This window comes from Mus pahari, chromosome 14 (genome assembly GCF_900095145.1).
Source record: "Mus pahari chromosome 14, PAHARI_EIJ_v1.1, whole genome shotgun sequence".
Lineage (NCBI taxonomy): Eukaryota > Metazoa > Chordata > Mammalia > Rodentia > Muridae > Mus > Mus pahari.
In genome coordinates this window covers 82,580,672-82,600,846 of record NC_034603.1, presented here as the reverse complement: position 1 = coordinate 82,600,846, position 20,175 = coordinate 82,580,672, and the positions used below count along the sequence as shown (strand labels likewise).

Here is a 20,175-nt window from a genome sequence, read left to right as displayed (position 1 = left end):
TTTTTTTTTTTTTTTTTTTTTTTTTTTTTTTTTTTTTTTTTTTTGTGACATAGGTTCATGTAGCCCAGGCTGGCCTCAAACCTTCTATACTGGGGACACTTGCCTAGCATGCAGGAAATCCTGGGTCTGTGCCCCAGCAGCAGGAAGCTGGGTACAGCAGCACAAGCCTGGCTGTCATCTCTGCACTTGTGAAATGGAAGCAGGAGCAGCCTCTGGGGTAGCTCGAGGTCATTCTCAGTTACACAGTGAGTTAGAGGCTAGCCTGGGTTACCTCAAACCCTGTCCCAAGAAACAACCCCACATTTGATCTTTCCTCCTGCCTCTCTTTCCAAAGGGTAGGGATGACAGTCATATGCCTCCACTTAGACCTGCTAAAGGACCACAGTCATGAGGGTCTGTGAGATGGACCTCGGGTAAAGGTGGGGTATGCAGGCCTGGTGACCCAAGTTTGTCACTGGATCCCACAGATGGCTCATGTGCGCCATAGCATACACACTTGTGCATCCATAAAATACATACAATGTCAAGGAAAAAAAAGAGTTAAAACTGGAGTTTGGTGTGAGAACATCAGATTTTGGCTTGAAGAAGGCAGCTGGATAGAACGCTCAGTGGTTAAAGTACTGGCTGCTTTCCCAGAGGGCCCAGATTCAGTTTCTAGCTCCTTTGTGGTAGCTCACCACTATCTGTAACCCCAATCCCAGGGAATCTGCTGCTCTTGTCTGAAATCCAGACGCGTGGAGGGCAGATATACAGTCAGAACACTCATACACATAAAAACAAAATCCTTTAAAAGGCTCCCAAGTGCTTAGACAACGGGGACATTTGAACAGGTGACAGTGTGGGGTTGTTGCTTCCATTTCACAAGTGCAGAGATGACAGCCAGGCTTGTGCTGCTGTGCCCAGCTTCCTGCTGCTGGGGCACAGACCCAGGACTTCCTGCATGCTAGGCCAGTGTCCCCTGATGGAGCTTTATCCCCAGACCCAAATACGGTGGAATCTTTATTTTTTTATAGCTGTGATATTGTTCCTGCATTTGAGGGAAATGCCAGCTGTAGTGACAATATCTACAATTACTTTCAGCAAAAAATGTCCCCAATAATACCTGCATAAAGCAAAGGCAGAGCTTAACAATGGTTGCATTACAGTAGATGGTTCAGTAAGTGTTCAGTACTTGTTCAGTTTTAAGATTTTTATTTTTATGTAAATGTGGTGTTTGTGTGTGTGTGTGTGTGTGAGAGAGAGAGAGAGAGAGAGACGGTGCCCACAGAGGTCAGAAGAGGGATTCTGGGAGTTGGGAGCCTCCTGACCAGCATGCTGGGAAAAGTGAGGGTTTTTTTTTTTTACTTATTTATTCAGTTTACATTTCAGTCGCAGCCCCTGCAGCCTCTCCTCACCTGACCCCTCCCTGATCCCCTTCATTTTTGAGAAGGGGGAGGTCCCACCTAGGGAAACAACCCACCCTGGCACCCCAAGTCACTGCAGAACTAGGTCCATTCTCTCCCACTGAGGATCCAGGGACAGACCAGAGTCATGGTAAGCCCCCTGCCTCGGTTGTTGGGGGATCCACGTGAAGACCAAGCTGCTTAAGAGTTTCTGTTTGCTTCCCGCCAATGACAGCCTCATTCCCTGGGGACAACAGCTGGTTCTGAGGTAGCACTGATTCACTGTGATATTTCCCGCCTCACCAAGCCTGGGGACAACGGCGGGCACTGAGTGCCCCTCCACAGTACCTTCTGACACTGCATGTTGCTAACCCAGCCTCTTCTCGCTGTTCCCACCTAGGGCAGGGCCGCTGAGCCCACCTCTGTGGCTGTGGTGCCCAGGCCCAGAGAACTGCACTAAACGGTTGCCTCTGGGACTGGCCAGCCTGTTCACTCGTTTGCTTAGATTCCCCCCTTTCCCGCTGCAGCTCCCACAAGGCCTTTAAAGGCTTCCCTTAATACCAGCCTGTGATCAACATCTGTCACCTGGCTCCTTGAGTCTCCCCACCTGCTCCTCAGCCTGCCTCTGCCTGGTACAAAATGGGCACCTGGTCACTTCTCTTCAGGAGCACCTCTCTTATTCCTCCAGCTCTGTCCTCGGCACTCCTGGGGGCTTTTCAGCTCCAGTAAGATGTCTGGCGGAAGGAGAGGGCCCAGCATGCCTCTGGCAGTTCTAACAGGGCTTTAAGGTGTACTCCAGGGCAGGTACAGGAAACTTGTTTGCTTAAAGCAGCCAGGTCAAGATGACCACTGGAGCTAGGAGCTAGCAAGGGCACACACGGTCCAAGGCCCAGTGCTGTTGCTTATCTTTATTGACAAAAAGTCACAACATTTCAGACTTTGTTCAGACACGTGAGCAGCCAGTTACGAAGGGCATGGGAGAGTGACTATGCCAGTCACTGGGCATGGTCCCAGAGACATGGAACGAAGGCCTTACTGGAAGGTGTGGGTGTCCCTTTGGCCTACTCCCTTAGTATCTCTTATCACTCCCTCCCTACGCCTTGCTGACGGCCAAGAGGTAACTGAGAAATGGAGTCACTTGAGAGGAAGCTGGGCCCATCACCACCAAGGCGACCAGAGGAAAAAGACCTGGGTGGGACAAAGAAAAATGCAGAAAGACACTCCCAATTGATGGTCCTGAGAACAGAGGGGCATGTAGGTCTCAGGACATCCCCATGGGACAGAGACTTCTCTATCTGCAGTGATCAGCCAGACTCTAGCACGGTTTTCAGAAGCAGAGGGGTTCAAGGAAAGCTGTGAGCCCCCTCTGTTGCCTGGAGCACAGGATTGTTAAAACCACATTAGGCAAGAGCTAGGGAAACATCGACCCGCCGTCCAGGACAAGAGGGCCTCTGTGTCTAGGCTTGAGGCTCAGCAGTGTCCTTTGTATAGAACTAGCTGGGGCTTTCTGGAATGTTCAGTGAACACTTACCAGGTGCATGACTGATGTCCCAGTCTCCCCTGTACTGCCTGCCCCTAACCCTCCCCACCCCTTGCTGAACATGAAGCTAGAGGCAGTGTGTTCTTCCAGACCACTTGGTGTGGCCCCAGAAAAGCTGAGGGGTTAAAGGGGCTCCCAAAGGTGAGGGAACAAGTGGCTCCAAATGAATTCACTGCTTTGTCCCCCAACTTGACATCACTTGTGGGTGGGGTCAAAGGTCCCTTTTCTAAGCTCCAGCTATCTGGACAGAGCAGCTTGCCCCCATCCCCATCAGTTTCCTTGAATATACCCACCCACCTTTTCTTTTTTCCTGAAGGCAGACCATCTAATATGGTATGGCTGATAAAAGTGTTACAGCCACTGGACTCCTGAGGTGACAACACTAGCTGACACTCGGGGGTCCTGAACGGGTGCACTTCTATAGAGAAGTGGCGACTCTTGGATCACAGGAGCAGCTGGGCACAGCCACGAGACAGCTGACATGCAATGCTGCCTTTCCAGAAGTCACCACGGTGGGGCCCGTGGGTAGCGGCTGTGCTACAGAATGAACACATAGATTTCATATCTCCCCCTTTTGAGACAGGGTCTCTATGTAGACCAGGCTGTCCTTGAACTCGCAGAGATCTGCCTACCTCTGCTTCGCAGGTACTTGGGTGAAAGGCAATACCCACCACACCCTTCGAATGCAGAGAACTCTTGGTGTTGAAGGTACCATGAATGCTTGGCCTGGGTTAATCCAGAGACAGCCTTACCTGCCTTGTGTCACATGTCAGTTTGAGACCCGGGTCCCCTATCTTCCACAGGAGAGGAGAGTGTGCAGTTGTGAGCTCCAGGTCAACGGCCTCGAGGCTTTGCTGTACCCTTCATAGAAGCACAGATCCCTGCCTGCCAGCATCCCTGCCCAGAAGATGCAGGAAGTACACAGACTGCCACCGTGTGAGTGAACACACGCATGCATGTGCGTGCGCGCGCACACACACACACACACACACACACACACACACACACACACACACACAGAGCTGGGGATGACGATGCTGAGAACTAGATTGTCCCGAAAATGAAGGAGAGGCACAAGTATCACCTATCAGTCAGTGCATATTCAAGAGACAATCACAAACACACTACCACTTTTGGCTATGACAACATGACATATTTGGCAGCGTCCACAGAACAGCCTTCCTCACCCCAAGCCATTACAGAGGGCCCACAAAGTCCTTTCTCTTTGGTCCAGTTCAAGAAGCTGGGGGAGGAAGACGGGGTCAACCAGGTAAGAAAAGGCTGCGGAAGCAGTTACACCAACTGCTCAGTACTGCTGTCCATCTAGCACGGCTTAGGATGCCGCAGCCTCAAACCTTCTGGGGGAGGATGGCTATGAGGGGCCCGGCTGAGAGACACCGGGTGACCCACTCGTGGGAGCAGGGACAGCAACTCCCACGCTCCAACCACAGTACAGGACACCTTATCCTCCTGCCTCTGAGGCTCTGTTCATAGGATTGTGGGTCCTTTGGCAACTTTATTCTGTACCCAGAACTTTGGTCCACCACACTGACACGGAATCCCCTGCCAACCTCAGAATGCCTAGGTCAGGGAAGAATGGTCCAGGCAGCTGCTAATGTCCATCACGGCGCACGCAGGCTGAGACCAGGCACAGCTCAGGACGAGCCTTCTTCCTCTGCTCCGGCTTTTATAAAAGCATCTAGACTGTTCCAGGGAACTACACCTCACTCCTTTCCCACAACTTCCCACAAGGCTCCAGCCAGGGACCCATCCCAGATGCTGTTGTGAAGGTCTGTTCTAACACTGGCTAGAAAACAAAAGCAGGTTTCTGAAAAGGGGCCGTGCAGCCAGAGGCGCACTGTCTCGTCCGGGCGGTGGGGCTCCTCCGGCTTGGCTGGCCGACACCACTTCCCGGGACCAGGCGCAGCTTTGCTTTATAGTTGCTCGGTTACTGTACAGGTGCAGGAGCTCCCTTCGCAGCCGCTGGGCCGACTGCTCTCTTGCCTTCAGGGTTCTGAAACTTCAGATTCTCCGCTTACATTCGAGAGCCTCTCTCCTGAAGAATCTAAGTGGGTGGGGGAAGACAGAGTCACCTGAATAACTGCTGGGAGCCAAGGCCCATGGGGTCAGGTGCAGCTCAGGGGTTTAGCTGTACACAACCTGTGCAAGGCTGGGTCTCCAGCACCAGATGGCTGCAGGGGTCTAAGTCACAGGAAAGCTGATGACAGTGAACAATTTTAAAATGATTTAAAAACTCCTGTAGTTGCTTCCTCTGGGCCCTGTGGACAGCATACAATCTGTTGTCAGCCCATCTAGCAAGACAGGCTCAGAGCCTCTAGCTCACTGGGTACCTGAGTGCAATGGGTTCTCTTGCCAAATACAAATGGACCAGAGGGTTCTGTGCTGTTAGACCAAAGTTTTCCAAGTTAAAGAGGTTCACAGTCAGCACACACGGTCTTCACAAGTGTGTAGTGTGTGTCTGCAGGGCACTGTGTGGGAAGAGAAGGGAGGAATGGATTGTCAAGGAGCAAGGCAGACACTACTTGAGTCTAGACACAAACAAGAGCCTTCACCATGCTGACAGGATACAAACCTGCCTGGTCCAGGCTCAGCTCCCATCAGCTTTACGAGTGTGGCACGTGTGTGTATGTGTGTGTGTGTGTGTGCATGCAGGGGTGGTAGCCAGAGTGGAAATGGCACCTCTTCCTCTGTCACTCTCCACCTCCTTTTGTTTTCCTTTGGAGAGAGGTCTCTCACTGAAGCTCACCAGTTTGGCGATGCCATCTCCCCAGACCCAACAAATCCTGATTTAAATCCAGCATCTAACAGAGTGTGATGAGAGGAAGCTCATAGCTGCGGAAGGCGTGGAAGAAAGCCAGCAGCAGCTTGGCAAAGCTGGAGAGAGCTGGGCACAGCGGAGGCAGAGGACTAGGGGAGGAAGCAGTGTCCTACCTTGGCCTTTTCGCTTGGCTCTATGACGATGCCATTGGTAGAATTATTTAGTTCTCTGGAGACAACACAGAGGAATTCTGCCTGGTCTTCATTTCCATAGTTATAGGAGGAGCCGATGCTGATTAGCTGACAAAAAACAAAGATGGCGGGTGACTCTGCCACCATAGAGACAGGACCTAAGAACACTCAAGGGCAAAACAAACGAACAAACAAACAAACAAACACCCCCACAAAGCAAACCAAAACCACTTCCATGCCACAGAACCTTCTCCTCCAACTGGACTTTGTGGCTTTATCCTTCAAAGAATAAACACTGTATGAGGCAACCAAGGTCCAAGGGATTAAACGGACCCCAATCTAGGGAGAAGAATCCAATCATGGAGAAGACAGGTCTGAGCTCTATCCTCTTCCCCTCACCCCAGTACCCGACACCATCCCAAAGGAGCGTCATTAATGTGGTCACTGCCTGCGTCGACTGAGGTATGCCAAGCAAATGAGCCCTCCTCAGCCCCTCCTGCCCCCACTCGTACTTTCTCTAGACAAGAGACTGAACACAGAATGTGGAAGTACCAAGAGAATTACTCTGTGCCCACCAAAAGTCACAAGCCATGGTATTCTTAACCTCCTTGGAGACATAATTGGAGGTGCACATAGAGGAACTTGGCAGAGAGCAAATGCAGCCTTGTAAGCGCTCACAACCTCAAGTCGGGGTACTCCTGTTACAAGACTGGGGTGCCCCACACTCCCCTTCCTCATCTACACCTTGGAGGCAATAAGAATAGACTTCACTCTCCCTTAGTACATTAGCAAGACCCACTTCGGGACAAGAGGCACAGCTCATTAGCAGGGCACTTGCCTGGACTGCATGAGGCCACGGGTTCAAACCCCAGGACTGTGATAACATAAAAGTAACATTAAAAACTATCTATCACCTTCACGAGGAAAAGTCAGCATCTATTTTTACTTTTAAATTTTACATATAATTTATAAAAATAACTTCTGCTTTAGATTATTGCACCAGGAAAAGCAGCCGTGACTATAAATGTTGTGCAGCATTTGGCCACCCACAGCTGACTGGGAACGAGGGACTCATGTGACGTGGGACTCTTCCTCAAGGGAGAGAGGGATCTCTCCTTCTAGCTATAAAGTAACAGCCTTCATACAAGCTGTGGCTTTTGTTCTTTCAGTGACCTTCTGGTGCCAGCTCAGTTGGCTCTGCAGCTCCACATAAACAGTCACCCCCAGACAAAAGCTCACTCCCTTCATGCATGCTCGGTGGCCCCAGGGCTGAGGCAACAAATGAACTAGGCTGCCACCTAGTGGAAGAAAGCGGTAAAATCCAGATTCTCAGGGGCTTTCTGTTCAAATAACCTGTTCTAAGCACAAGGCACAGGAGGGAAGAGGATGCTGGGAAATGACCCTGCACACTCGTGTGTCTCACCCCCCTCCCCCGCACACTGCGATGCACACACCCAGAATTATTAGACGGCTCCTGTTGAAGCCGGCCTTCTTTAGGACTAACAGAATGGCGTCAGCAGAGCACTTGTGACAGGAAATCTCAGAGCAAAGAAAAGCAAAAGGAGGTGCTTCTGAGTCTTTCATGACACCGGTACTGTCAAGTTCTGATTCTGGATGTGAAGTCAGAAGCCACGGTCCTCTTCCCCGCTGTCACAAGCGCTGATCTTGTGATCGAGTAATGCACGCCAGGAGCTCTTTCCTAACTTTGAAATGAAAATGGGGTCACACTGCCGCACCCACCTCCTCCTGGGGCTACTGACTGGCTGGTTGCGACTCCCTGGGATGAGGTGCTGGGGTTGCTTCTCTTTGAGCAACATACCTGTTCAAATTTCCAGCCGTCAGACATAGTGGAGACCATCTGCGTGAGTTCTTCCTCCTGACACTGCAGGACCCTGTACACGTGCTTCACGGGGCCCTGCAACAACAGGCCAACTAGGTCAGCAGCGTGGGAACCCCAGCAGGACCCCATTGCCCGCAGTTGCCTGGGGCTGGGCTCTCAGACCACCCACTACCTCACTCTGCAAACAGCACCATGGGATGCAGTGAAGCTTGCCAGCTACAAGAACAGAAAGCAAGGCAAAGGCCACGAACCAAGGCATGCCAGAAACCTGGGCTCCAGACGACAGCCCGTGTGACAATAGGAAAGTCACTTTCTATATGTGACTTAGATAAATACACAATGTAATTTTGGAGCTCCAAACTGAATATAGATGGCTATGGAAATCACCTTTTGGAAAAACTCTTTTTACTTATGTGTATGTATGTGTACGACATGTGTTTGTGGGTGTCCGTAGAAGACCTATGAAGATGTAGGGCCCCCCTGGAGCTGAAGTTACAGGTGGCTGTGAGACACTCAACACAGGTCCTTAGCCAGTCCAGCAGGGACTCTTACCCATTGAGCCAGCTGTTCAGCCTCATACTGTCTTCTTTTTTGAGACAGGGTCTCACTATGTAGTTCTAGCTGTCCTGGAATTCATTATGTAGAACACATTGGCCTTGAACTCAAGATTCATCTTCCTCTGCCTCCCAAGTGCTAGGCTAACAGCATGCACTATCACACCAGGCACGTCTGTCCAAAATGTCCTGGAATTCACTCTATATCCCAACCTGGTCTCAAACTCCTGATTCTGCCCTGTTTTCATTTCCCATGCGTTGGGACTACGGCATGCCGCCTGCCAATGGCAACTGCGTATTAATATATTATCACATCAAGAAGAAAACACACACTTTACAGATACTCATTAGTTTCCCTTTGCTGAGGCTACCAGAGGCTGCCAATGTTTAACAGTATATTCCTGTTACAGAGGTGTGAGACAACAAGAAACATTTATTTTCTGTCTGCATTCCTGCCTGGCTTCCCTACTGCCTAGGATTTCCTGAGTAACTGTGGTGGGTGTGGAGCACTCAGAAAGCTAGAACAGGAGGACAGAGAGTCCAGGCGAGCTGGGGTTGTACAAAGAGGCTGCATGTCAAAACACTAAGAAACAAAAAAGTGTCTTTTGGGGCTGGGGATGTGGCTCAGCAGTGAAGTCACTGTCTAGTACTATGTGACCCAGCTGCCACCCTAGACACACTGGAAGGCAAAGCCATAAACTAGGGAACAATGACTACTGACACAACCCTAAGACAGAAAAGCCCTTCCTTATAAATACAGACAAACCACTGACAACCCCTTTGGTTCTAGCCATTTATTTGCCTATACATTTTGGAAGCAATCAGGGCATCCCAAAAGATCTGTGATATTGGCCAGAGTGGTCAAAGTCCTAGGATCTAAGCTGCCGTTGGCTCTCTATTTCCTCTTCCAGAGTCAATCCTCCTGCGCTCCAAAAAGAACCAAGACTAACTACCAAATAAATAAACAAGCAAACAAACATATATGAACAGAAAAGTATTTAGAAACCTGTCAGACACCGAGAGAAAGAAGAGAACACGGCAAACACGGGCTTAGGGACCCCACACCTCGGGCTCTGCCTGAACACCTGCCATGCACAACTGGCAGTGCACAAGTTCAAAGAGGTAAGATCTAGAAATCTACACAGCCAACCAACTGAATCTGAGAAGCATGTAGACAGGAAAGAGGGCACCTTTCAATATTAATATCGTCCCATCTCTCAGAGTTCTCTTCATGAAAAGGACAGATGGAAGATCAATCAACATAAAAGGTCCTGACATTCCTAGAACAAGAAAGCTTCCACCTGGTATTGGTGCTGAAGCCTCAAGTCTGGAGGACTAATCCGGTTAACTGCTGCCATCCAACAGAAACCCTAGGGTGCTCTCAAGGGACGACTCATGGCCAGGAATGCAGAGCACTCGGGCTCCAGGATTCTGGTGGCTTCAGATTACACAATTCAGGGTACCATAAAACTTCTACTAAGCACTCTTTTATTTTAGATTGTGGGAAACTGGGGATAAAAAAGCTAGACTTCTAAAACCTCTATTACTTAATATGTACAAGGCAAGATGCCCTGGGGATGTAAGATGGCCAGGAGTAGAGAACACAGGGTCCTGTTTCCCATCTACCAAGTAGAAGTCTACTGTGGACATCAACAAAAAGCCTTCTAGCAGACACAGTAAGTCTCCTGTCTTTGCAAACGCCTCAGAGGAGTGGTTAAGCAGCTTTGGTTGCCTTTTCTTTAATGGGAAGGCCCCCCACGGTGTCATCAGACCCCCCACGGTGTCACCAGACAGGTGGCTATGGCCATTCTTATACAAAGAATCTCTTCTCTCTTGCTAGACTCCAAAGTTCTTGGGAGCAAAGACCTCCTGTTGTAAAATCCCAAGGGCTCCCGCACCACAGAAGGAAGGGCTCAGCACTGATGGACTGGGAGAAGCTGGAGTATGCCCACTGTCTGCCCACCTTACCGGAGGCACTTTCATTATCACATCTAAGTCAGTATAAAAATCCAAAGCTGTGAGAGAATGAGGCTGCACATCGTTTTCTTCACAGCACGACTCAGAAGCCTGAGAGGCTTGCAGAAGCTGGAGGCAGGTGCAAGCGAGACTGTGGGCTTTTCACTGAGGGAATCAGATGCTCCACCAGTAAGATGAGCTCTCTGGGTCTGCAATCCCAGCACTAGGGAAGCTGAGGCAGGGGAGTGCAAGACCTAGGTGGGCCCTTCCCACAGCCACTGTGGAACAGTCCCACTATCCTGAAGGGCTGGGGCCACTATGTCTTCTCTGCTACTCAGATCCCACTCTGAACCAGCCTGGCCCTCCAGCCCGGAGGAGACATATCACAGACAGACAGCTGCCTGGACAGATTTTGTCCTTAGCAGTTCCAGACACCTTACTTGTGAAGTTCTGTTCTCATTGTCTCGTATTCTTTCCTTAACCAGCCGCACGAGAGATGCGATATTGTAAAACTCTGCTTCTTCCAGCACACCTAGAAGAAGGACCAGGCTGTGGTCAGAGAGGTGTGTGAGCCCAGGGGGAACAGCAAGGCAAGGCTTGCCTTCCAAGTAGCATTTTCCAAACACAAATCTCATCTCCCCTTCAGCCTAGGAAACTTAAGAAACCTGACTGTTCTCCAGGGCTTGCCCACAGAGTTCACACCGAGGGGAATCAAACACAGGGTGCCCCCTCCCGGCTCACCCTCCTGCTTCCTCCTAGCACCCGCTTACTAGCTGTCCATATGTTACTCCTGGGACCTGCCACACTGGACAGCTCCCAACCCTGCAGCATTTTCTTGTTTTCCCTAAGAAGGGCAGATGGGTAGGGACAGGTACACTAACTTATAAGTTTAATAGGATAATTATTTCAGTCAGAGTTGGGCAGTGGCAGAAATCCTGTCTAGCAAGGTTTGATCTCAACTAATAACAAAGGTGGGGGCAATCAGTGACTCCTCTCATGGTAAACAAAGTTAAAGATTTTAGATAAGAGTAATTATGGGATGTCTGCCCCCACGCTGGGGAAAAAATGCTCTAATGAACATTATTACGATTGAGAAACTGGGAAGGGGGTGCAGATAAACAATCAATATCAAATTTCCTGAGCTGTTAAGGGGGATCATGTCAAGGTCCTGGTTTTAGAGTAACACAGAGAATTAGTAAGGAATGAAATTTGAAATCTAGCCTCATACAGTTCAGAAGTAAAACCTCTTAGGAGAATGAGGGAGAAGCAGGGGTAGAAGTGCCAGACGGAGACAAAGTTCAGTGATTAAAAATAATAATAATAATAATAATAATAATAAAAAAATAAAAAACCCGGGCTGGAGAGATGGCTCAGCTCTTAAGAGCACTGACTGCTTTTCCGAAAGTCCTGAGTTCAATACCCAGCAACCACATGGTGGCTCACAACCATCTGTAAATAGATCCGGCGCCCTCTTCTGGAATGTCTGAAGACAGCTACAGTGTACTTACATATAATAAATAAATCTTTTTTAAAAAATTAAAACAAACAAACAAACAAACAAACAAAAAACCCAAATAAATGACCCAAGCTGGTGAATCTTGGTAAAGGGAACTTTGTATTATTCATGCTTTTTTTTTCTAAGCCCAAAATTATTTCATAAGTGTTTTCAAAATTATTTTTGTCAATTATTTATTTTTGTCAGGCGTGGTGGCTTTAATGCCTTTAATTCCAGCAGCAGCAGCAGAAGAATCTGTGAGTTCAGGGTCAGCCAGCACTACAGACTGAGTCTCTGAGAAAAACAATGGAAACCACATTTATCTGTTTGCAGTATGAGTGAAAAGGAGGTCAGAGAACAGTTTGCTGTAATCGATCCTTTCCTTCCACCATGGGCGTGACAGGGACTGAACTTAGGTTGTCAGGCTCGGCAACAAGAGCTCTTACCTGGTGAGTCACTTCTCTGGCTCAACGAAGTTTACTGTTTTTTTGTTTTTATTAAAGACATAAAAAGATTGTTAAGAGGCTACAGTTAACACAATGTGTGTGGGATTTATTACGACTTTTCCTACTTCTTATGTATGCATCTGAAATGATTTTTTTTTTTCCACACAGGGTTTCTCTGTGTAGCTCTGGCTGTCCTGGAACTCTCTCTGTAGACCAGGCTGGCCTCACACTCAGTGATCCACTTGCTTCTGCCTCCTGAGTGCTGGGATTACAGATGAGAGCCACCACTGCATTGCGTGATTTGTTTTAAAAGGGCATTTATAGACAGACTCCCTTCAGGGAGAAAGAATAAGCAGGAAGGGAACGTGAGACAGAGAACGGGCAAGAACGAACAGTTCCTCTTTCCTGACCCAATGGAGCTGCTCCTAAGCCACTTCACTAATGATTGTCATTATAAGCGCTTCTATCCAAAGGTACCGGTTCTAGATCAGGGGCCCTGGATTTAGGAAAGGACTCCAAATTTCCACTGGATGCCTCCAGAGACCAGGCAGTCCTTTTACATAGAAGCCTAGACCCACTTACGATCCAGATGCCCTACAAAGTGGAATGACAAGGAGCCAGCGACACGCCTGCCAGTGAGTTGGAGAGTAAATCAGGTCGGCTGCATGACTTCACAGAGAAGCATGAGACCAGAGTCTTAAGAAACGAGGTCAGGCATTTATTATCATTATTTTCACAAGTCCAAAGGAAAAGGGAAAAATGAAAACACCTGGCTGACGAAGATGTGGCACTTCAGGCTTCAGGTACTCACTGCCATCGAATATGACACATGTGACGGGGGACCGTGGCAGTCCTGCAGGTTTATAAGCCTAAAGCAGAATCTTCCAGCGGAGCAAGTCGGCTCCGCACTACAGCTGACCCCACTCTGCACGGCCTCTTTCCAGGCGCTCAGACAAGCCCGGGAGCTGGAGGCTACCTGCTTACTCTCACTAACTCCTCCACCTGCGCAAGCTCAGGGAGGATCCCAAACCAAACCTCGAGTCCTCGAAACAGCTTTAATGACCGCAAGCTTGAAACCAGCCAGGTGGCCTTACCTTCTTCTGCCAGCTCCTTGGTAATGATGAGTTTCCCATGGCGGAGGTAGTTTAGGATAGGACCAAAGTAGGTAGGGTCTCTGTCAATCAGATATGCTCCAGTCTCATCCTGTCAACCGAGCACAGGCAAGCACTGTGAACCTTCAGCAACATTTCCTAAATAGCGTTTCCCTAATCCACCAGGGCATTCAGGCAACAGTCATTCTGCCAGCTCAGATCTATCTATCTATCTATCTATCTATCTATCTATCTATCTATCTATCTACTTACTTACTGAGCCGGTTTTTGCTACAGTTTACCAGTTTGCTTATTTTAAACTACTGACCAGAGGCTGGCTTTTTTTTTTTTTTTTTTTTTTTTTTGGCTTTTCGAGACAGGGTTTCTCTGTGTAGCCCTGGCTGTCCTGGAACTCACTTTGTAGACCAGACTGGCCTTGAACTCAGATGTGCTGGGATTAAAGGCTTGTGCCACCACCGCCCAGTGAGGCTGGCTTTAAGATCATTTCAGGTCAGATGTCTTAGACGCAGTCACACACTCACACCCACACCCACCCATCCGCTGAGGCCTTTTATTTACTGGGTAGACCCAAGGTCTGTTAACATTCTTCTGTAGGGTACCAGCTACAGGGAGGGTAGGGCAACCCCATAGCTGTGGTAAGCATTCTGACTACTTCACTGCCCCTGGACTACGTCCTAATTCTGAGAAAGCCTCCATTCTATTGGCAGCTCTCCTGAGCCCAAGGCCAACATCAGTGGGAGTCCGCACTGACAGCTGCAATCACACACACCCTAGCTCTGTGCCCAGAGGAGGCTTGGTACTGCCAGGACTTGGCTCGGAGCAACTTTAATCCTACTCATCTTTACAGTAAAAGAAACAAGAAACTGGCTTGTGTGGCCATAAGGAAGATTTAGGGTATATAAAAAGAATTCCCTATAAACAGGAGTTCTGGAATCTCTTTTAGTTAGGAGGGGTAAGGTTCCCATCAATTTGGTATCAGAGAACAGATGAAATTGATTAAGTGTTTATGCAAGTCTACCGACCAGGGGAGTGCGTTATGGTATGGAGAGTGGCACAAGCCAAGCCAAGGATGCATTTGAGTCAAAGGTGAACCTGCAAAAGTTCCAGTTCAAACTGGAAATGAATGCCATGTCTTGCCACTGCTCAACCCTGTGTTTGACTCTACACATTCTCTGGGTCCTAACCGATCAGCCTATCTTTCCAAGGAGTGCATTTACTTCCAGAAATGTACCGAAATGGTGACTGTTACCGCACACAAGGTCTGGGACCAGGATTTTATCACCACCACAGGATGTACCACCACAAGCACTTCCTGCAGCCTTCAGTGGTGGACGCTATCATTAAACCCCGAGTTTAATACCACTCTGCACAGGGATGGAACAGGACCTGAGTCCTCCGAAAGCGACCAAGAGGTGGTCATTCACCCTGACCCAGTTCTGAATGCATCTGGCACCAGCAGCAGGGGGCCGTACGGGAGCCAAAGAGAAACTCATGCAGATCTGAGAAGGGGTGGTCGCCAGGAGGGGCAGGGAATGCGAGGAGTACGTAGGGGGCTCCCGTGGGTGCAGGTAGACAACTCCAGGAAGGAGCAGCTGAGAAAAGAGCCGGGTGCGAAGGGAAGCCGGAGTGTGCCTGAAGATGGGGCAGAACGGGGACTGGAGATAGTCTGAGGTGGCCTGGGCTAACTCGGGGGGGAAGAGAGTGGACTCAAGTCCGGGTTTGCAGGACCCGCTGGAGGGAAACGTGTCCCAGAGATCGGAGCACCAGCCTAGAATGGGTCCCAACACCCGGGGGCGCGCCCGAGGGCGGGGCGCACCTTGTCCGAGTCCAGCTCCGGGTCCTCCTGGCAGCACAGGCGGCAGAGGAAGGACTTGGGCTCCCGGCCTAGGGTCTGTCTGGTGGTCACGAAGTAGGTGCCGCCCACGTTGAGCCGGACCCAGCGGGCCGCCCCGCCGCCTCCCGTCCGCTCCGGAGGTCCGGGCCCGGGCTCCGGCGGCTGCGCGACGGCGGCGGGCTGGCGGCCGTGTCCGCGGGCTGTCGGGCCGGCGGGGCGAGGGCTTGGGGGTCCGCGGCCCGAGCCGCCGCCGTCGCCCACCGCACTGCCGCCACCCCCTCCCAGCCCCGCCACTGCCGGGTCCAGCTGCAGCTCCGCCATCTTGGGCCGCCGCTGCCCGCGCGCCGCCGGGCCGACCCACTCGGCGGCGGGGAGAGCCGGGCCGGCCCACTCGGCGGCGGGGAGAGCCGGGCCGGCCCATCGGCGGGCGTGGGGCAGGGGGAAAGGGACCCCGACGGCGCAGGCGCGGCACCCGCCTTCCGAGGCGGGACATCTACACGGGACTCCATGCTCATTGGCTGAAGTGTGACATGAAACCCGCCTATTGCGCTTTCGGATTGGCCAAAGAGAGAACTTCCGGCGACTCCCTTCCGTTCCCTGCTGCTGGAGAGAGAAGGCACTCCGCCGGGGGTCGGTGAAGGTGAGTGGGGATTGAGGTGTTGGGTCGGGTCCCCACGGACTCTTTTGTGTTGCATTCCAGACCTCGCTTCGACACTTGTTCCAGCTCCGCGGAGGACGTCGGGCCTTCGAGCTGCCCCGCTGGCCGAGCGCCCGAGGTCACTGCTTTGCCCTGCTCGTCTCCCCGCGGGGCGAGCCTGGGGCCTGGCAGTGACTTAGCCAATCACCATGGATTTAGACGTTGCCACAAACTTTTGTCTCACGCTGTGTGGCGATCTCAGGAGTGGAGTTTAGGGGTCGGGAAAACAGCACAGAGCTAGGGTGGTAACTTTCAGAGAGGACAAGACACCTAGCGGACTTCAACGCTACGTCCTTCCCTCCTAATGGGGGATTCCTCGTGAGGTTTACCGATTGATCTAATTAACTATTGGTCATTCTCATGCTCATGACCCGTTTCCATAAGAGCAGGCTGGCTAATTTGTCTGAGAAACAACCAGCGCTAGAGATTAACCAGATAACAAAAAGTCTGTAACTCCTACTCTCTCCCGTGCTTAAAGTACGCTTCGTTTTCTGGCATCCTTAGTTCACTTGACAACTGTCTAGCCTCTGTCCTCCTAGAGACGTAAGCTGTACTGAGGAAGGGAGGGAGGGAGGAAAGGAAAGGAAGGAAGGAAGGAAGGAAAGAGAGCATTTGATAACTTTGATCGATAGGAAGGTATCCCCCACTCAGAGCTTGTGTAGGTGTTTTCCACTTTTCGGTTAGCTCTGTTCATAGTTATTTTCGGTATCTTGGCCTCAAGACAGCTCCAGTCACTTTCTTTCACAGTATCATTTGTGTAAAAATGCCTCTGAAAGTGCACGATATGTGTGCTGTGGACAGGATGACATGGGCACGACGGTTCAAGTGGATGGCAAGGTTGTCAAAATTAACGTATGGTGAAGAGTCAGTGGCCAAAACACAGTTGCTTATTTAGCCTTTTTAAATTTTTTTCTACAGCAGTGTTTGCAAAGAGTAGAAATGAGTTGGGATAGAGGAAGGGCAGGCTGGTAGGAGAGAACATATTTATACTCTGGCTTGTAGAGCTTTATTGATGTATTGAGACAGGCTCTCATATCTCTCATGTGGCCTTGAACTTTGATTCTCTGCCTCTACCTCAGTGTTTCTGGTGCTGGAGAGGGGACCCAGGGCTCTGTCCATGCCAGGCAAGCATTCTAACAGCCAGCTTCATCCCCAGCCCCCTTTCCTGGTTATATCCGAATTCTTTCATCTGTTGCATACATATACCCATCAAATGCTTGTGCTGCTCCAGCTCTTAACGACTTGTATTTCTCTGGAATGGTCTCTGTCAGGGGCGCTCTCTCTCCAGGTCTCCGCCAGGGGCTCTCTCCAGAGGCACTGTTTAAGCTGACCTGTTCTGTTTTCTAGTTTCCCAAGATGGCTGGGCGTAAACTTGCTCTAAAAACCATTGACTGGGTATCTTTTGTGGAGATCATGCCCCAAAACCAGAAGGCAATTGGAAATGCCCTGAAGACCTGGAATGAGACCTTCCACACCAGGTCAGTATGCTGTAAGAGGGAGCTCCCCCATCCTTGTTACTGAACATGGAAGCAATGTTTTGACATTTATCACATCTACTTAGTATTTAGTAAGTATATGAGTTCACACCTGCTGCTGTGTGTGCCATATCAAAAGGAAAACTTGTGGGGTTGGCTCTCTGCCTTCAACCATGTGAGTCTTGGGTATTGAATACAGGTCCTCCTCAGGTTTAGCAACAAGCGCCTTTAACCCACTTAGCCATCTTGCCAGCCCTAGCTAGGCATTTCTAATAGTCTGACAAGAGTAAAGAAACAATGGGTTTTGCAAATGAAAGCATTTTTGGAATTTTTGTGGTGGCCCTTCAGATAAAAGTGTGCTTGACACTCCAGTGTGTGAGGGGTGGGGAGATTGCTGTGTAACTGGTGTCTTTTGCTCATTCCAGTCCAGGAATAAAAATGCTGACTTCCTTTTCCATATGAGCAGGTTGGCTAGTCTGCCTGAGAAGCCACCTGCGATTGACTGGGCTTACTACAAGGCCAATGTGGCCAAGCCTGGCTTGGTGGATGATTTTGAAAAGAAGGTGAGTCTTCAGATAATTAAGCAAAGCTCTGTCTTGTAAGGGGCTGGTAGGTGGGGGGAAGTGGGTTTGGCCAAAGGCCCTGGGGTGGATTTAGTAAGCACCTGTAGAGAGTCAGGGTTCAGTCACTTGGCAGTACAGGTAGCCTTGTTCCCAGGAGCTGAAGGACTTCGAGGGTCAGCTCTCTTCCGAGTTCGCCTTTAGTCTCTTACCTGCCTCCTTGTAAACTAACAGGTCTCCTTCCTCCCCGCCCTTCTCCAACCTCTTCTCTTGAAAAGATGAGTTTCATGTCTATGGGTGTTTTCCTGCATATATTTCAGGAGGAGCTTGGTGCTCCAGAATTAGTTACAGGCTGTTGTGAGCTGCCATGTAGGTGCTGGGAATTGAACCTAGGTCCTCTGGAAGAGCAGCCAGTGCACAAAACTGCTGCTCTGTCTCTCCAGCCCCATCAGTGACCTGTGTTCTTTGGTACCTGCACATTAAGTACAATAATATAATGTCTCAGGATCCAGAGTTCATTTGCTTATTATTTGAAGATGCTTCTAGAAGATCTGCTCTGTGTGGCTTAGCATACAGTGCCAGGGCTGTAACGCTAAATACCTCATTTGCAAATACGATTCCTACCAGTCAGCCCTCAAGGGTTCTGTGTGAATAAGAATGTCCTAGACTACAAGATGCTGAGTGGCTATTATCAGGTATGGGAGCCCTTTTAAGATGGGGAAACAAAGTGATGCTTGTTCTGAGAAGGAAACAATGAGGGCGGGTCCTGTGATTAGTGATGGGCTGAGGGGCCTTCTGAATCTTCCCACCACACACAGAGATCGTAGGAAGTGAGAGTGTCTCATGTGGCCTGTAAGAAGTAGAGGCTTTCAGCCTTCAGGCTTTGGGGCTACAAGAGTGCCGTGTCTGTCTTGTTTATAGTATAATGCCCTGAAGATTCCTGTGCCTGAGGATAAATACACAGCCCTGGTGGACCAGGAGGAGAAGGAGGATGTAAGTAGTGGGTGGGCATTTTTGTGGTTGTTTTGTTTAATTTTTCCCCCCCTCCAAAATTTTCTTGACTTTTGTTTGTTTTATTGTAAGATGTCACTGTGTCATCTTGGTTAACCTCACACTCATGGCGATCCCCCTGCTTCAGCCTCCCAAGGGTGGGGTTATAAGCAAATATCGCCACGGTCAGACCCTGCGGTTTCCTTACTTCTGAGTAGCAAGGGTAGAGCGTGAGTTAAATTGAAGATTAAAGAGTGAGAGTCAAGAGGACCGGAAGGCTAATACATGCAGCCACACAAATCTAAAAATAATACTGAGTGAAAGAAGCCAGCAAGCCCAGGCCTGTGCACTTTAATGTCCTGTGTCCAAGTTAGAGGGCGGCCAGAGCTCTGTACATTGAGTGACTCAGTGCTTACACCCAACAGGCCTGTTACGAGCAGGACATCAGTTTTAGGACATAACCATTCAGCTCTCAAATACCTGTTTGTCTGAAGATAACTCATGCCAAATTGGAACCTGGGGGACGGGTGGGGTGGGGGCAGCACGTGACTTATCTTCACTGTTGAGTGGTCAGTCCTAAGCTGCTTTCCTGCCTGACTGCTCTGTGGGTGTTGAAAGGTGTCGCTTGTCCTCAACAAAAGCATTCAGGACTGGGCCGAGCATGCTCTGTAGATGGCAGCAGGAAGGAGCAGACTGAGCCCCCACGCTCAGGGGTCAGAACACAGTTTGGTTTCAGGACAGTTTTTTCTTTCTCTTAAAGGTGAAGAACTGTGCTGAGTTTGTGTCTGGCTCTCAGCTCAGGATCCAGGAGTACGAGAAGCAGGTGAGGATGAACCTTGGCCTCTTTCTGGGACCCGTTGTCTCTGTCACTGCATGGCAGTGATCTTCCTTGGATTCTTGTTTTGGTCTCAGTGGCCTTGCCCATTTCCTATAGCTAACAGGTTTCTGCTCTTTGTAGTTGGAGAAAATGAGGAACATAATTCCCTTTGACCAGATGACCATTGATGACTTGAATGAGATCTTCCCAGAAACCAAGCTGGACAAGAAGAAGTACCCGTACTGGCCCCACCAGCCCATCGAGAACTTATGAAGCAGCCTGGGATGGAGCCCTGGCTGGCATGAAATAAAACATTTAAATAGTGCTGGCTATTGTCTCTTAGTAGATAAATACTTGTGAAGGGGCCCCACCAGAAGCACGATGTGGAGCAGTGGTCTAAGGGGCAGACGGTAGGAAACTGGTTACTGAGACTGCTGGAGCTTGAACAGGGAGACTAGGTTTTGCAGATTGCCCTGTGCTCTCCCATGTGTGTCCTGGCCCCTACAT

General features: G+C 49.9%; 2 protein-coding genes across 3 annotated transcripts; one reads left to right on the top strand and one right to left on the bottom strand.

Moving 5' to 3' along the window:
* Positions 1-4,002: 4,002 nt before the first annotated feature.
* Positions 4,003-15,501, bottom strand: Kctd2 (potassium channel tetramerization domain containing 2). Its single transcript, XM_021212840.2, has 6 exons — positions 15,112-15,501; positions 13,278-13,386; positions 10,683-10,774; positions 7,712-7,807; positions 5,875-6,000; positions 4,003-4,987 (listed from the first exon to the last, which is right to left on the bottom strand). The coding sequence occupies exons 1-6, from the start codon at positions 15,448-15,450 to the stop codon at positions 4,958-4,960; spliced, it is 792 nt and encodes a 263-aa protein (XP_021068499.1). The 5' UTR covers positions 15,451-15,501; the 3' UTR covers positions 4,003-4,957.
* A 170-nt stretch (positions 15,502-15,671) lies between these two features.
* Atp5pd (ATP synthase peripheral stalk subunit d) lies at positions 15,672-19,998 on the top strand. 2 transcript variants are annotated; one of them, XM_021213538.2, is made up of 6 exons: positions 15,672-15,769; positions 17,174-17,304; positions 17,768-17,864; positions 18,783-18,854; positions 19,612-19,674; positions 19,810-19,998. In XM_021213538.2, exons 2-6 carry the CDS (start codon positions 17,183-17,185, stop codon positions 19,939-19,941), a joined length of 486 nt encoding a protein of 161 aa, XP_021069197.1. In that variant the 5' UTR covers positions 15,672-15,769; positions 17,174-17,182; the 3' UTR covers positions 19,942-19,998. The 2 variants fall into 2 exon arrangements, with proteins under 2 accessions (XP_021069197.1, XP_029402304.1); XM_029546444.1 differs by lacking the exon at positions 15,672-15,769 and adding an exon at positions 15,803-15,905.
* Positions 19,999-20,175: the final 177 nt, after the last annotated feature.